The sequence below is a fragment of the Coenobita brevimanus genome, chromosome 110 (assembly GCF_032717465.1).
Source record: "Coenobita brevimanus isolate Jiangsu-jjx chromosome 110, ASM3271746v2, whole genome shotgun sequence".
NCBI lineage: Eukaryota > Metazoa > Arthropoda > Malacostraca > Decapoda > Coenobitidae > Coenobita > Coenobita brevimanus.
This window is the reverse complement of record NC_137063.1, coordinates 47,740,522-47,758,964: the sequence shown is the minus strand read 5'-3', so window position 1 is coordinate 47,758,964 and position 18,443 is coordinate 47,740,522. Positions and strand designations below refer to the sequence as shown.

Genomic DNA, 18,443 nt, shown 5'->3' with positions numbered 1-18,443 from the left:
CACTCACATACACTCCTCATTAGTCTCTCATTCTCCATCCTCACCACATGGCCAAACCATCTCACTGTGTTTCTCCTAATGCTTCCTATCACATCCACACAACAATGCCCCTTCACTTCTTCATTTGTCAGTCTGTCTCTCCATGTGACTCCACGTGCTCCTCTCAGATAACTCATTTTCCACTGCTCTCACGCTTGACTTGTTGTCCCTCCAACAATGTCCAAGCTTCACTTCCATACATTACTGTCATGCAGTAACTTTTCACTTCCATGCTAACTTCCCTGTTTCTTATCACTGCTTTCAAGGAGCCAACAACCTTTCTTCCTTGTTGTACCCTTTCAAGCACTTCACCCTCCAGACTTCCATCCTTACTCATCACACTACCCAGGTACTTAGATGCACTCACATTTTCCATTTCCTCCTCATCCAACCTATCCGTACATTCACTGACTTCATTTTCTCAAAGACCACAGCTTTACTCTTCCCTACATTCACCTTTAGATTCCGTTCCTTACACACTCTCCCAGACTCATCCACCAGGCCTTGCAGCTCCCCTTCATCATCACTATAGTATCATCTGCAAACAATAGTACAGGTAGTTTCCAAACACTGTCCTCTCTCATTAGGGCTGCTCCAACATCCACTGCCCTACCTTGTATCTCTTTTATAACTCCATCCATATACAGATTGAACAACCATAGAAACATGACACATCCCTGTTTCGATCCAACCTTCAAATAGAAAAATTCTCGCAGTTCATTATCGACACGCACTACAGCTGTAGCACCCTCATACATACGCTTCACGGCATTCAGCAACTTCCCTTTTACTCCATAAATTCTTAATACTTTCCACAGTCGTTGTCTATCCACCCTGTCTTGCTTTCTCCAAATCCATGAAGGCCGTGTACAACTTCTTTCTCATCTCTAGAAACTTTTCCAGTAAATATCTAAGAATGAATATCTGATCTACACAACCTCTTCCCTTCCTAAAACCTCCCTGTTCTTCTCCAACTAGTTCCTCTGTTATTTCCCTAACTCTGTCAATAAGTATCCTACCATTTACTTTTCCTGTTGCACTAAGAAGACAAATGCCCCTATGATTACCTCACACTTCTTTTAACCTTTTTCCTTTATACAGGGGAATAATTATACCTGACTGAGTTCCAGTCCTCCAGGATTCTACCTTCCTCCCAGGCCAAACTGCGTATCTGCCACATCCATTCTACTACTATCTCTTCCCCATGCTTCAGCATTTCACCACACACTTTATCAATTCCTGGGGCTTTCCTCATTTTGACTTTCTTCATTGCTTCCACAACTTCCATCCTACTGATTTCTTCCTCTCTTCTCACATCCCTCCTTCTCCCAGCCATTCCCCAGCCACTTATACTTGCATTACTTTCATTCCCTATGTTCATCAATTCCTTCAAGTGTTCTCCCCATCTGCTCACTTTTTCTCCCTTCTCCACTAGTAATCTAATATTTTTATCTTTTGCTCCGATTTACTTCTTTGACACCATTAACTCTTTACCTCTTTCCGGAACATTTTCTTACATTCCCTCCACATTACACTCAAATTCCCTCCAAATTCCTTATCCACTCTCTTCTTACTCATCTTTTCATATCTCTCTTCCTCTCTACATATAACTTTCTCTTCAGTCTCTCAACTTCTTCCACACCCGTTTCTCATCCACTCACTATATGCTTTCTTCTTTTGTGCCACAGTCTGTCTCACCTCTTCATTCCACCATGCTGTTCCTTGTGCCCCCTATTGTCTTCTCTTCATTCCACACACCACCTCATATGCTGCACAGATTTCCTCTGTGAATATCTTGCACACACCTTCCACATGAGCCACCATTTTTATCTTTCACTCCGTCACTAATTTCATTGCCACCCTGTCTGACTCTTTTTACCTCTTTCCAGAACATTTTCTAACATTCCCTCCACTTGACACTGAAATTCCTCAGTCACTCTCTTCTTACTAATCTTTTCACCTCTCTCACTTCCTTTCTACATATAACTCTCTTAGGTCCCTCAACTTCTTCCACGTCCCTATTTCTCATCTATTCATTATATGCTTTTTGCTTTTGTGCCACAGCCTGTCTCACCTCTTCATTCCACCGTGCTGTTCCTTGCACCCCCTTTCGTCTTCTCTTCACCCCACACACCACCTCACATGCTGCACATATTTCTTCTGTGAATATCTTGCACACACCTTCCGTTTCCCAATCTGCTCAAATTCATATTTACTCAATCGTTCCTCCACTTCTCTCTTATATTCTGCCTTTTTCTCATCCTGTTGTAACCTTTTCACTCTCCTTGCATATACTCTGTCCTCCTGTCCTTCCCTTCTCCTATTTCTCCATTTTACTTGGACTTTGATTCTGACCACCACCAGAAAGTCCACTCCCCCAACCTCTATGCTTTTGCATCCATTACACATCTTCACATCCTATCATCCACACACACAATCAGTCAGTGCCTTCCTTTCATTCAGTTCACGATCCACCCTTCTCATCACCTGCCATGTATACCTGTGGATCATTTTGTGCCTGAAGAGGGTATTGGCTATCACCAACCCCCTCCCGGCACAAATGTCCACTACAGCACTGCCATTCTCATCTATCTGAGCAGGCACACCTCACTCACAAACTACTCCATCCACCTTCACATTCCCAACTTTACCATTCATATCACCATTCAAAAACACTCTTTCATTCCTTTCAAACTTTTCCATGCACACTTCCACATTTGTCCAGAACTTTTCTCTCACTCTGTTTGCACAATCTTGCATTGGCACATACACGCACACAATCGCCCACATTTGTAGTCCAACTTTCAGTCTTACCCACACAGTCCTTGAGTCAACTGATCCATACTCTTATATTCTCCTTCCATCTGTTGCTCACAACAATACACATGCCTTCTTTTGCCCTGTCATCATACCTACTCCTGCACATATACCCCATCCATACTCCCATTCTCTCACACTCTCACCTCCCCATTTAGTTTCAGTTAATCCACATACATCCACTTTCACACCCTCAAGCACCTGAACATTCTATCTCTCTTTCACCTCATCATTTGCACCCCTTACATTCCATGTCGCCATCCGTATCATGTCCTTTGATCAGTCCTTAGTCGTAATCTTTTGGTCAGTCCTGGTCCGAGGCTACTTGTTCGTATTTTTAGTTAGTTGTTTTCTGGGGAGGGGCACTAACCCTCCGCCAACCCACTTGCTGTCATGTAGGGAACACGTGCCAACCCACTTGCTGTCGTGTAGGGAACACTTGTCGGTTGGTTATAAGGTTACCACCCAGCGTTATAAATGATTTCCTGGTTTACAGGAAGTCATTTGGCTTGCCACTCGATGTAGAGTTACCTTAAAAACAAGGTACCACTACGCTATGTGATAAAGTGAGCAGATGGAGAGAACATGTTAATGAATTGTTGAACACAGAATGAAAGTAATGTGAGTATAAGTGGCTGGGAGAAGGAGGGAGGTGAGAAGACAGGAAGAAATCAGTAAGATGGAAGTTGTGGAAACAATGAAGAAAGTCAAAATGGGGAAAGCCCCAGGAATTGATGGAGTGTGGTGAAATGCTGAAGCATGGGGGAGAGATAGTAGTAGAATGGATTTGGATGATGTGCAGATTGGCCTGGGAGGAAGGGAGAGTCTCGGAGGATTGGAAGTCGGGTATAATTATTCCCATGTACAAAGAGAAAGGGGAAAGACAAGTGTGTGGTAATCATAGGGGCATTTGTCTTCTTAGTGTAATAGGAAAAGAATATGGTAGGATACTTATTGACAGAGTCAGAGAAATAACACAGAAATTAGTTGGAGAAGAACAGGGAGGCTTTAGGAAGGGAAGAGGTTATGTAGATTAGATATTCATTCTTAGATCATTAGTGGAAAATTTTCTAGAGAAGGGAAAGAAGTTGTCTGCAGCCTTCATGGATTGGGAGAAAGCATATGACAGGGTGGATAGACAAGGATTGTGGAAAGTAATAAAAATGTATGGAGTAGGTGGGAAGTTGTTTAATGCTGTGAAGAGTATGTATGAGGGTGCTAAGGCTGCAGTGTGTGTGGATAGTGAACTGAGTGAGTTTTTGTATTTGAAGGTTGGACTGAAGCAGGGATGTGTCATGTCTCCATGGTTGTTCAGTCTGTATATGGATGGGGTTATAAAAGAGGTACAAGGTAGGGCAGAGGATGTTGGAGTGGCCCTGGTGAGAGAAGGCAGTGTTTGGAAACTCCCTGTACTGTTGTTTGCTGATGATACTCTGTTGTTAAGTGAAGATGAAAGGGAGCTGCAAGGCTTGGTGGATGAGTTTAGGAGTGTGTGTATGAAACGGAATCTAAAAGCGAATGTAAGGAGGAGTAAAGTTATGGTCTTCGAGAGAGGTGAAGTCAGTGAATGTACAGTGAGGTTGGATGATGAGGAAATGGAAAATGTGAGTGCATTTAAGTACTTGGATAGTGTGATGAGTAAGGATGGAAGTTTGGAGGGTGAAGTGCTTGAAAGGGTGCAACAAGGAAGAAAGGTTGCTGGTTCCTTGAAGGCAGTGATAAGAAACAGGGAAGTGAGTATGGAAGTGAAAAAGTTATTACATGACAGTATTGTGATACAAACTCGAACATATGGAAGTGAAGCTCGGACGTTGTTGGAGGGACACAAGTCACGAGTGAGAGCAGTGGAAATGAGTTATTTGAGAGGAGCCTATGGAGTCACATGGAGAGAGACTGACAAATGAGGATGTGAAGCAGCATTGTGGTGTGGATGTGGATGTGATAGGAAGTGTTAGGAGAAACATGTTCAGGTGGTTTGGCCATATGGAGAGGATGGAGAGTGAGAGACTGATGAGGAGAGTGTATGTGAGTGAGTTGGAGGGGGAGAGAGGGAGGGGATTGCCAAGGATGAGATGGAAGGATGGATTGGAGAGGTATATGAGAGAAGGGGGTGTGAATTGAGAGCAGGGCAGTGAAATGGCAGGGGACAGGATGATGTGGAGGCAATTTGTTTGTGGCCACCCTGTATAAGAGATTAAGGTGTCTGGCAAAAGATAGATAGATAGACCTTCCACGTTCCTCATCTGCTTCAATCCATATTTACCCAATCACTCCTCCATTTTTCTTTTTTTGCATCTTCTTGTAACCTTTCCACCCTCCTTGTATGAACTACTTCCTCCTGTCCTTCCCTTCGTCTATTCCTCCATTTCATTTGAACCTTGTTTCTTACCACCACCAAGTGGTGGTCAGAAAGTCCACTCCCCCAGCCTCTATAATGTTGTACTATGCTTTATACATATGTACAGTACAGTACCCATACACACATGAACATTCATTGTCATGATCATCATCAGTTTTATTTCATTTGTATACATTGGACAAAAAGATCTAATTAAGACTGACTGCATCCAAGCTATAACTCACCCATACTCCCGTGCTGTAGAACATACATTGGCCATAGGGGTCACCACATATTTATTCTAGCTCAAGATTTTTTTCCCCTTGGGGGGGGGGAGAATTCCCTTGCTTTTAACATTATTCTTGGTAATTTTCTGCCCGTCAACTTTGACTTATATGTACTTGTGGCTGATTTTCCTTTCTAAGAGTGATGAATGTGTTGCATATTACCAGGCATGCAGTCATGTTTAACTCTCATGGTATATCTCTCAGGGTTCATGGTAGCTAACCAACATCCTCTTCACTATGAGAAGCCCTTATGAAGTTAAATAAAATCATTTGAGGGCAGCAAAGTGAATATGAGAAGTATGTCATCAGACTGAAGAGGTTATGGATATCTCTGTATTTGCCAGGGTGTTTCCATTGCTTAATATCATCATATGGTGGAAAGAATTAAATCTAAAGGCACCCACTGCATGAGTATGTTAGACTACCATAAGTCAGATCAGATGCTTCCTGATTCTTCCCTCTTATAATTCTATTTCTTTTCCCTCTTCTCTCTCTAGTAACTTTCCTCTGGCATGTTCAGATTCATAAATGCTTCATCCATCCATTTTTGTTTAATCCTTTTCATCTCATTTGCCTCAGGAACTTCCATAACTTGCTCATACACACATGCATACATCTTGTCAAAATATCTTCCTCATAAGCATCTGCATTGCTTTCCCTCTAAAAAAATTCGTCTGTTATACTGTATTATACTTGTACAGTACAGTATACTATGCATTTTACATATGGTAATCATTTTATGTGGTGATTATTGGAGCAATGCTAGTGCGGTCATTTGCTTCTCCATACACAGAACATGTACAGTACCCTTGCGTCCAACACGCGTTTGTCCAGCACGATTCGCGTCCAGCACGGAGAGCAAAAAATTAGTACAATTTGATACGCTTTGATTACTGTAACACGGGTGTGTTAGCATAACATGGACAGAGCTCCAAGAAGTGGGCGAAATCTGCAGAGTTCACCTCTACCACAATCACCTCTGGTCCAGCACGGTCATACTGGATGTTCCCGTGACGCTGACAGCCAATCAAAACTTCCAATCAAGTAGCATCCCCCGCCCGTTATTGCGATGTGATCGTGAAGTCGCCCAATTAAAAACGCTTTTGGTCTCACGTGATGTTTAAATTTTTCCCTCCACAGTCCCACTCAGTCACATAACTCGCATTGGATGGTGCTTTTTCCTCACTATTTTCTGCCCTTGCTACTGCATTTTACCCTGCTCACGATGCCTAGGAAGCCTTCTGAGAACCCCAAGAAGCAGCGGCACCTCCCTCAGGCCACCAAGCTAGAAATCATCGAGAAGAAGAAAGGGGAAAGGAATGTGGACATCCCCAAGGCCTACGACATTAATGAAGCCAGCATGAGGACCATAATAAAAAACCAAGACAAGATCCTGGCGGCAGTGAAGGCTTACGGAGGCAGGCCACTTGACTCCAAGTGCAGGCCTACTGACCCAGCAATTATCATAATGGAGCGGTACCTCAGCGTGATTTCAAAGGATTTATGAGGGAGGTTGAGGAGGAGCAGTAGCCATCCTCCTGGGACCCAGTAGGACTACCTACAGCCTCGGATACCACCTTCCATTCCCAGCAAGCCCACCAACACTATCTTAAAAGGTTAGTTATCATTCATAGTACAGTACCATTTATAATAATTACAGTAGTACCAATATATGTATAGGTATATGGTAGGTATTTAGGGTGACTTTTCCTAGGGTTGCTGACGTAATTCATTTTTCCCCATAAGCTCTGTTGTTTGTCCAACACGTTTTATGGTCCAACACGGGACCCGTGCATGACAATATTACCGCGTTGGACACGAGGGTACTGTACTGTAATTTAACCATGTATGTTCGCTGGCTAAATTACAGTACATTACTGAATTGCTACTGCACAACATGTACCATTATGGTATTTTGTACCCTACTTCATTAGACAATACACAGTTTTAAAATACTTTAGTACTGTATCTCCATTGTACTGCATAAAAGAGAGTTTAACATTTTGAAGAACTGAAAGATCTTGCAGCTAGTTCTGTCCAGTAGAAATGATGAACAATAAACAAATATATATATATATATAATGCGAACAAGAAGGAACCAAAGGCTAGGAGCCCGCAAACAATTCCTTCCAAGAAAAAAAACAAAAACAATTCAAAAGAGAGCCAAATTCAAGATCTGTTCATTTCGAGATGCCCGGACACACTGCATTTGAAAGACTGGAGATCAGAGGAAGTAGGAAGTACAGACAGAGGGAGACTGTTCCAGAGTTGACCTGTTGCATAAATGAAGGACTGGGAGTAACGGTTAACTCTTGCATTAGAGAGTTGGACAGAAAAGGGATTAGAGTTTGTTGCTACAAGGGTGCTATGCACTGTTCGTAGAGGTGGAGGGATGCAAGCAGACAGTTCAGAGGAGCAGTGACCATGGAGGTACTGATAGAAAAGAGATAAAGAAGCAACAGTGTGGTGCAGAGACAGAGGTTGAAGGGAGCCAGTAAGATGGGGAGAGTTAATGAGATGAAAAGCCTTTGACTCCACCCTATTGAGAAGAGCTGTATGTGGGGAGCCTCCCCACACGTAAGAGTTGCACTATACACGGGCGAATAAAACCCATGTATAAAGTCAACAACTGTGCAGGGGTAAAGAAGGTACAGAGTCAGCTTAGCACACCCAATCTCTTGGAAGCTGATTTTACAAGAGATGTAATATGATCTTTCCAAGATAAATCCTGAGTGAATGAAACCCCAAGTATATTCAAGGATGATGCAGGCTCGAGTTGGATATTATTAAACATTAGTGGGTACTCCTGTGGAAGATTTTGTCGGGGTGATAAGTTTTGTAATAACTGAGTCTTTGATGCATTAAAAACAAGATTATTTTTACTCCAGTCAGATACTAATCAAGTTAGACATTAGGTGTGCCTTAGCATCATCCTTTGTTTGTTGAAGTAACTGATGGGATGGACGTTGTGGGAAATGAATGGAAAGGTGAAGGGTGGAATCATCGGAGTAAGTGGATAGGGTTCGATGTACAGCTTAGAAGGTCATTGATGAATTAAAGAAAAGAGTTGGTGATAGGACAGAGCCCTGAGGAACACCACTGTTCCTAGATCTAGGAGAAGAACGATGGCCATCTACAACAGCGGCTATAGAACGACCAGAAAGGAAGCTGTAGATAAAGGCACAGATAGAAGGATAGAAACTGTAAGAGGGCAGTTTAGAAATTAAAGATTTATGCCAGACTTGATCGAAAGCCTTTGAGATGTCAAGTGCGACGGCAAAGCTTTCACAAAAGTCCCGAAAGGAGGATGACCAGGAGTCTGCAAGGTAGCTGAGAAGATCGCCAGTGGAGCGTCCTTGACGGAACCCATACTGACCATCAGAAAGAAGATTGTGATGGGAAAGATGCTTTAAAATTTTTCTGTTAAGAATAGACTCAAAAACTTTTGAGACACAAGATGTTAACGCAATTGGACGATAGTTAGAGAGTTGGGAGTGTTCACCCTTCTTTGGGACTGGCTAAATGAGAGCAAACTTCCAGCAAGAAGGAAAGGTACAAGCTGACAGACAAAGGCAAAAGAGTTTACCTAGGCAGGGTGTAAGCACAGAAGCACAATTCTCGAGGACAACGGGAGGGACCTCATCAGGCCCATATGCCTTGTTAGTATTGAGGCCAGTGATGGCAGAAAATAATCGGCTGAAAAATTTTAATGTCAGCCATGAGGAAGTCAGAGGGAGGAAGTGATGGAGGAAAAGCACCGGAATCATCTAAGGTGGAATTGGAGGAGAAAGTCTGAGCGAAGAGATCTGCTTTCATCAGTAGAAGAAATAGCTACAGAGTCATCAGAATAGAAAAGAGGAGGGAAGGATGATGAGGTAAAGTTGTTAGAAAAGTTTTTGGCAAGGTGCAGGAAGAATTCGAGTTGGAGAGTTGAGAGCATTTAGTACGGAAGAAATTATTTTTAGCAGAGCGAAGAACAGATCTGGCATAATTTCAGGCAGAAACATAAAAAAGATGTCATTCAGGGGTGGGTTGGCTCTGGTACCTTTTATAGGCCCTCTCCTCGTTGCGGACAGCATTAGAACAAGCGTGATTAAACCAAGGCTTTCTTGCAGTAGTCAAAGGATATGAGGAAGGAGTGTATGCTTCCATGCCTGAGAGAATAACCTCTGTAATGCACAAGGCACACTCAGATGGCTCCTGGTCACGGAAGCAATAACCATTCCAGGGAAAATCAAAGAAGTACTGCCTGAGGGCCTCCCAATCCGCAGCTCCAAAGTGCCACAGTCGATGTTTCTTTGGAGGGTCCGCAGGCCGTACTGGAACAATATTGTAGGTCAGGTTAAGGTAATACAGTTGTGATCAGAGGAGCCCAACGGAGAGGAAAGATTAACAATGTAAGCAGAAGGATTACAGTAATCCCTCCAATATCCAATGTAATAGAGGCAAAGGCATGTCCAGATAGTGGTCCTGTCCAGATATTGGGCCCCAGCCTCCTGGACATGTACTTATGGACCCTAACTCAGAAAAACACCTATACAACTCCCTCTGGACATGCATTGCACCTGTTTAAGACCCAAATCACACCATTAAGGGACATAAAAGACTGAAATAAATGAAAAGAACCATAAAAGGAGGTTTTAGAGGTGAGCTTATACAATATTAAACATTCTGGGTACTTACAACAAGTCCCTGGTTCCTGGACTGGTTTGAACTGCCAGTTTGAAGTCCACAGTTAATCCTTTGCACTCTAAATTCTAATTTCTTAACACTGCACAACACTGTAAATTCCCGTGTGTTCTAGTGGCGAGGTATTGCAGTGTATTCACTGTTTATTCACAAAAAATGAGCACCTGTGGCTTGAATTGCTATAAGCATCTGCTCTCGATCGGAGTCAGGCTGTGACTGTTGATGATGGCGGGGTAACAGAGTTGCCAGATTGCAATGGCCACATTACCAAACTCCTCAATTTTCATTACCATTTTTAACTTTCATTACCAAATTCGTAAAGCTAGCATCTATCCTTCACAAATTATATACACAAGTGGAAATACATGTAATCACTCTTCTTATAATTAACAGCATGTTGATTATTATTACATTATCTAGGCTACCAAATAATAAGAGAGAGCAAACAATCCACAATCTCCAACCTGATTATCCTCATACATGTGAAAAATCCGTTTGGTATTGTATTATTCTGATTCATTACCAAACGAATTTTTCATTACCAAATTAGCCCACATTTGGTAATGAAAATTACCAAATGGCAACCCTGACAGGGGAGGGGGGAGGAAGGAAGAGGTGAAGGGACCATGGTGTAACAGCTGTTCGACGCCACGCGGCAATTTCAAATTACGGGTGGGGAAAAAAGTCAGATTTTTTCTAATTTTTTGCGGTTTTTGGCCCATTTTGGGAATATTGGATCCCAGGACGAAAATATCCGGTTATTGGGGATGTCCAGAAATTGAGCGTCCAGATATTACGGGGATTACTGTAGTTGTAAGAAAGAGGTCAAGCAGGTTGGAGGTCTCTCCAAGGCGGTCAGGGATACGGATAGGGTGCTGTACAAGCTGCTCTAGGTCATTAAGGATAGAAAAGATGTAGGCTTGTTCACCAGGTGGATCAGTGAAAGGAGAGGAGAGCCAAAGGTGGTGGTGAACATTGAAACCTCCTAGAATAGAGATTTCAGAGGAAGGAGAAATGGACAGAATGTGTTCCATCGTAGAAGTAGGACAGTCAAAGAATTTTTGACTGTCATTAGAATTAGAGGATAAGTAAACAGCACAGATATATTTAGTCAGAGAATGACAGGAGAGCCGAAGCCAGAGAGTAGAGAATTCAAAAGAATCATGCTCAGGAACACGAGAGCAAGATAAGTCATTGCGTACATATACACAATGGCCACCTTTGGCTTTGAAATGAGTATAGAGAAAGTAGGAGGATACAGAAAAGGGTTTGCTGTCAGTTGACTCAGACAGATGAGTCTCGGTAAGGAAGAGAAGGTGAGGTTTAGAGGAGGAGAGGTGATGTTCAACAGAGAGACATATTTGAAATATTTTGACTAAAGTGTTACAACCATTCCAAATTGTTTGTTCAATGTTATACAACATTTAACAAAATAACTTATCATACATCAGGAATCTGTTAACAGCATCATCATGAATAATGAAGATACTGTAAAAATATTAAAATACATTTGGAAATTTTAACAAACTGAAAATAACCTAATTCAGTGTGCTTTATGCATGAAAATACACATATACAGCACTGTACAACTGTAAAATATAGTCAGTCACACTATGATGATTCAGTGACCAGATTTTTAAGTACAGTACAGTACAGTACGCAATAGGTGGAGGGAAGATAATTCGTACTGTAATGCAGTACCCTCGTGTCCAACACGGTAATATTGTCATGCACGGGTCCCATGTTGGACCAAAAACGTGTTGGACAAACAACAGAGCTTATGGGGAAAAATGAATTATGTCAGCAACCCTAGGAAAAGTCTCCCTAAATACCTACAATATACCTATACATATACTGGTACTACTGTAATTATAATAAATGGTACTGTACCATGAATGATACCTAACCTTTTAGGATAGTGTTGGTGGGCTTGCTGGGAATGGAAGGTGGTATCTGAGGCTGTAGGTAGTCCTACTGGGTCCCAGGAGGATGGCTGCTGGCATCACTAGCGGGTAATGGCTGCTGCTCCTCCTCAACCTCCCTCATAAATCCTTCGAAATCACGATGAGGTACCGCTCCATTATGATGATTGCTGGGTCAGTACGCCTGCATTTGGAGTCAAGTGGCCACGTCCGTAAGCCTTCACTGCCACCAGGATCTTGTCTTGGTTTTTTATTATGGTCCTCAAGCTGGTTTCATTCACGTCGTAGGCCTTGGCGATGTCCACATTCTTTTCCCCTTTCTTCTTTCTCTTGATGATTTCTAGCTTGGTGGCCTGAGGGAGGTGGCGCCGCTTCTTGGGGTTCTCAGAAGGCTTCCTAGGCATCGTGAGCAGGATAAAATGCAGTAGCAAGGGCAGAAAATGCATCGAGGAAAAAGCACCATCAAATGCGAGTTGTGTGACAGTGGCGCTGTGGCGGGAGAAATTTAAACAAAACATAACATGAGAGCAGAAACGTTTTTAATTGGGTGACATCGCGATCACGTCACGATAGCGGGCGGGGGATGCTAATTGATTGGAAGTTTTGATTGGCTGTCAGCGTCACGGGAATGTCCAGTATGATCATGTTGGACAAGGGGTGATTGTGGTAGAGGTGAACTCTGCAGATTTCGCCCACTTCTCGGAGCTCCGTCCGTGTTATGCTAACACACCCTCGTTACAGTAATCAAATCGTATTAAATTGTACACTACTAATTTTTTGCTCTCCGTGCTGGACGCGAATTGTGCTGGACAAACGCGTGTTGGACACGAGGGTACTGTACATAGATGCTTATCTATGCTTAATTATGTTGATGCAGGCTCGATACTACGTGGCAGTACTGAGAGGCATTGTGATTCTGGGGTCGACTCAGGAGTTGCTGAACGACACTCAGATACGCCTACATTCCCGGAGATCACGTGGCATTCAAGACAAACACTTCCACAGATTACTTTTTGAGTTTGAGCCATATCTTGCTGAATTGGCCAAGGAGCTGAATGCTTCACCTGCTCCGCCATACCGTATTGAACTGCTTAAAATTGTTATCTATAGAGGGGTTTTATGCTTTCTGAAGAAGAGACAGTACAAGTATGAGATCATTCACGGTCATGTGAAAGAGACCCTGAATGGAGTGGAGCTCAATACAAAATGGGATCTTGCTTACCATGCAGCATGTCAACTGCCTGTTTTGCTGTGGCAGGATTTCTCTGGTGTTTGTCAAGTTGTCTTTGGCTATCTTAAGAGCAAGTTTTTGTTCTAAGACGTATGTAGGGAAAATCCGATGTGAAATTTTGAGTGATACATACTGTATATAGCCAGAGATCTGCTTGTGCAGAAATGGTACAAAGAAAAGCTGTGCCTAATCTGCAGTCACAATGAAAATGGGAGATTGTATTCATTTATGGCAGAATTTCACATTACAGTATTTTCCCTAAAATGAATAAGCACAAAGAATTATAAATCAGACAGTGTAAGCTATATGCAATTCAGGTGATTAATAGCTACTGGTAGCTCTCCCCAAATGCATATATACAGTATCCTATATATGAATTAATGGGATTCTAAAACAGTAACAGCAGTGTTTAGCACTGTAAGTCAGCTACATAATTTCTCCATGGGAATGTAAGACCCAAGAATAGATTTAAGGATAGGGGACCAGCATGTATCCTTGGTAACATATTATAGTACTGTAAATGTTAGAAAAACTTTGTGACTTCTAGGAGGCTTTGACTCATTATGCATAGAGCAAGGACCTTATCTGCAAATTGAGTCTTTTACCACCAGGTGTCAGTATTTATTGCCTGTGTGCGTTTTTAATAATAATAATAAAATCATGTAAAGCTACTATGGTAACTTAGACTTGTCTCTACATCTCACACAGTACAGTATAATAAGGGGCAGGCTGTTACTGATGTGCATGCATGCATATGGGTGCCAGGATAAAGACTATTGAATGTTTTGCCAGGTTTTTGTAACATATACAGTGCTGTAGGGATGATTGCTTCCAAATATCAGTGTTCTGGTTGTAAGTTGAGAAAATAAATAAAAATAAAATAAAGTGGTGAGATTATTATGGGGCAAAGGCATTTTGAGGTGGATGTTTGTGACATTCTTTTTTTTTTTTTTTTTTTTTTTTTTTTAAATCTGAGGAGAGAAATTAGTTACCACTTACGATGTGGGATTTAACTGTTGTAGTAACGATTCTATAGTAAACAATGATTCCTTGACATTGGTTGGAAAAGGAGTTCTGGTTTAAAGTTTCCAGTGCTTATTCTGTATACAGTGATCCCTTTGTAAAGGGGTCTGTAATAATCCACATTGCTTAGAGGCAAAGCAGCGATTCTCTGTTTGGCTCAGTGTTAATATGCAAGTGTTAGAAGTGCGAGGGCCTGAGATGGAATCTTGGCCGGAACAGTGTGATTAACTTGTTATGTTTCAGTTCGGTTATTACATTGGTTGGCAGCAATATGGGATGTGAGGTGAGGCTTGGAGGGCAATGATGTTAGTTAGCTGACTGTGTCAAATCTCGGCCAGGACAATGTGATTAATTTGTTAAGTTTCAGTTTGCTTGTTACGCCTTGGTTATTGAGCACTTCTTCACAGCAGTTTGGTTATCATAGCAAGATGAAAATCTGCACTCCCACCATTATCATTTGGGGGGGGGGGTCCTCTGTCGTGCACCTGAGCTGCTTTCTGCTGAATTTGATGATGCAAAATCTGTGGTTTCTGATGGCTCTTGGGGATTCAAAGATGAGTCTTTACTCGAGAAGTTAATTCCAGGTGGTGGAGACAACCCACTCTTCATTCCCTAGCCCCGAAGCCCTTACTTCAAGCCCATCTCAGGTCTCCTTATGGTATGTATTTCTTCCTCAATTATGCCTTTTTCATAATTTTTGTTAACCATGCCTGTGAGTGTTTCTGAAACTTACCCAAACTGTATGTGTGTTTAGTAGGTCTAAATTGTTGTTAATGGAAAAATATGGGTTTACAAGTGGGTGCCTGGTACCCATTCATTCATCATCTTGTCCAGTGTTGCCCCATGAAGAGCATAGGAGCCCAGGCCTAGCACGTTGGTCCTGACATTTAAGATGAGAGTGACAGCCTCATTCATCTCTGAGTAGCATTACGTGAACAATAAACCCCAACCACCCCTTGGATATAAACCTGTACTGGCTCAATCCGACTGGAGTGCCATAATTGCCCACTAAGCCACCAGGTGCCTTAATTTGGTCATATGGTTACCACTCACTGTAGTAAATGGTTTCCTGGTGTACAGGATACCATCTGGCTTGTAACTCAGTGCAGAGTCACCCATAGACAGAAGGAAGGGGAAAGAATGAGGGAAAGAAAGACAGAAAAGGAAGGATGGAAAGGACCAAGAGAGGAAAGGATGGGCACCCAAGAGCAGTGTTACATCAAGTGAGTGGATGGTGAGGGATCCCACCAATTAGGATAAATCCCATAGGTTCTGTGCTTTTATTATCATGCAACTTTATCACACACTAGGCACAGTATGTGTTATGTGCGATAACCAAGAGATCACTGTACAGCATGTACACTACCATCATCCACTAAGTTGTGTTCTTGGTACCAATCCAATCCATACTTTCAGTGTCAGACAATTACTGTAATCTGAAACATAAGAGAGAGAGAGAGAGAGAGAGAGCTGCAACAGTGCAAGTAGGGTTTTGGATTCATAAAGGCCAAGGGAAAAGAAGGTTAGGTGTTCTGAGGTATAGATTTGGATCAAGACCAATTACATGTGGATGACATACCATAACTGAAGGATGTACAGGTGAATACTGTATTATGAAAAGCTTAATGACTATTATAAATTTGATATACATGACACAGTACCTCCATCTGAAAGCAGAAACTGTTCAATATGGTACTATATAGTAAATAACTTCTTACACGTAAGATTTCTATCTATCTATCTATCTATAGGCCGACACTCTAATCCCGCAAAGGGTGGCCGCAGACAAAACGCCTCCAAGTCGCTGTCACCCACCATTTGACTACCCTCCCCCCAACTCACTCCCCCCTCCCTCATATACCTCTCAACTCCATCCCTCCACCTCATCCTCAGTCTACCTATCCCTCTCCCTCCCTCCACCTCACCTACATACACCCTCTTAGTCAGTCTTTCATTCTCCATTCTCTTCACATGTCCAAACCACCTCAGTGTATTTCTCCTAAACTTCTCAACCACATCCACATCCACCCCACAGCGTTCCTTCACTTCTTCATTCATCAACCTGTCCCTCCACGTCACTCCACATGCTCCTCTCAAGTAACTCATTTCCACTGCTCTCACTCTTGACTTGTTCCCCTCTTGCAAGGTCCATGCCTCGCTACCATACGTCAGGGTAGGGATCACAATACTATCATGCAGTGACTTCTTAACTTCCATACTCACGTCCCTATTTCTCATCACTGCTTTCAGTGTACCAACAACCTTCCTTCCCTGCTGTACCCTTTCACGCACTTCATCCCCCAAAGTTCCATCCTTACTCATCACACTACCCAAGTACTTGAATGTACTGTACTCACATTCTCCATATCCTCACCATCCAACCTCACTGCACACTCTGTGACTTCATTCCTCTCAAACACCATAACTTTACTTTGGTTTACATTAACTTTCAGATTCCTCCTCCTACACACTGTCCCAAATTCATTCACCATACCTTGCAACTCCCATTCATCTTCACTCAACAGTACTGTATCATCAGCAAACAGCAACACCGGAAGCTTCCAAATCTCACCCTCATTCATTAAAGCCACCCCCACATCCACTGCCCTACCCTGCACCTCCTTTACAACCTCATCCATGTATATATTAAACAGCCATGGAGACATCACACAACCCTATTTCAGTCCCACATTGAGATCAAAGAACTCACTCAGATCACTATCCACTCGCACCGTAGCCCTAGCTCCCTCGTACATACTCTTCACAGCACTCAACAATTTCCCCTCCACTCCATATATTCTTAATACCTTCCACATACCTTGCCTATCTATTCTGTCATAAGCTTTCTCCAAGTCCATGAAGGCAGCGTACACTTTCCTTTCCTTCCCTTCTCTAGATACTTCTCCACTAAACATCTTAGAACAAGTATCTGATCTACACACCCTTTTCCCTTCCTAAATCCCCCTTGTTCTTCTCCAACTAGCTCCTCTGTCATATGCCTAACCCTATCATTTAAATACTAAATTTCTTTTCATAATAAAATGATAATTTTTCTATTGCACTGACATGTTGGGTTTAGCTGTACTGTCCAAAGTTTCAAAAGTTCATGGGACACACACACACACACACACACACACACACACACACACACACACACACACACACACACACACACACACACACACACACACACAAACACACACACACACACACTCACACACACACACACACACACACACACACACACACACACACACACACACACACACACACACACACACACACACACACACACACACACACACACACACACACACACACACACACACACACACACACACACACACACACACACACACACACACACACACACACACACACACACACACACACACACACACACACACACACACACACACACACACACACACACACACACACACACACACACACACACACACACACACACACACACACACACACACACACACACACACACACACACACACACACACACACACACACACACACACACACACACACACACACACACACACACACACACACACACACACACACACACACACACACACACACACACACACACACACACACACACACACACACACACACACACACACACACACACACACACACACACACACACACACACACACACACACACACACACACACACACACACACACACACACACACACACACACACACACACACACACACACACACACACACACACACACACACACACACACACACACACACACACACACACACACACACACATTTATAAAATGCATAGCAAATGCACAGTTTAAAAAGCTAATTTGGTAAAAAAGATTAGTTTAATGCCACAAACTCATCACCATATACAAATATATTTATTAAGCTGTAAGTACCTGGCTGAAAGTTAACTCTAACTTGAACCTAGTATATATCCTTAAGCAACTGAAGATGTCTTCTCAGATTTTACTAATCTTGATATGATTTACATATGGAAAGTAATATGTATTTAATAATAATAATAACAGAAAATGTCTGTGTAAAAATAAAGACAATGAAATATAACGGGTAATTCA

The 18,443-nt window shown here is 42.4% G+C and overlaps 1 protein-coding gene across 2 annotated transcripts in view; it reads left to right on the top strand.

Annotated features, from left to right (window-relative positions):
• LOC145417431 (uncharacterized) overlaps window positions 1-14,186 on the top strand; it is a 29,469-nt gene extending 15,283 nt beyond the window's left edge. For both annotated transcript variants that reach the window (XM_080286113.1, XM_080286114.1), the window contains exon 9: window positions 12,970-14,186. In XM_080286113.1, the coding sequence (XP_080142239.1) occupies window positions 12,970-13,109 (140 nt within the window). In that variant the 3' untranslated portion in view covers window positions 13,110-14,186. The remainder of the gene's footprint in view (window positions 1-12,969) is intronic.
• The last annotated feature ends 4,257 nt before the right edge of the window (window positions 14,187-18,443 follow it).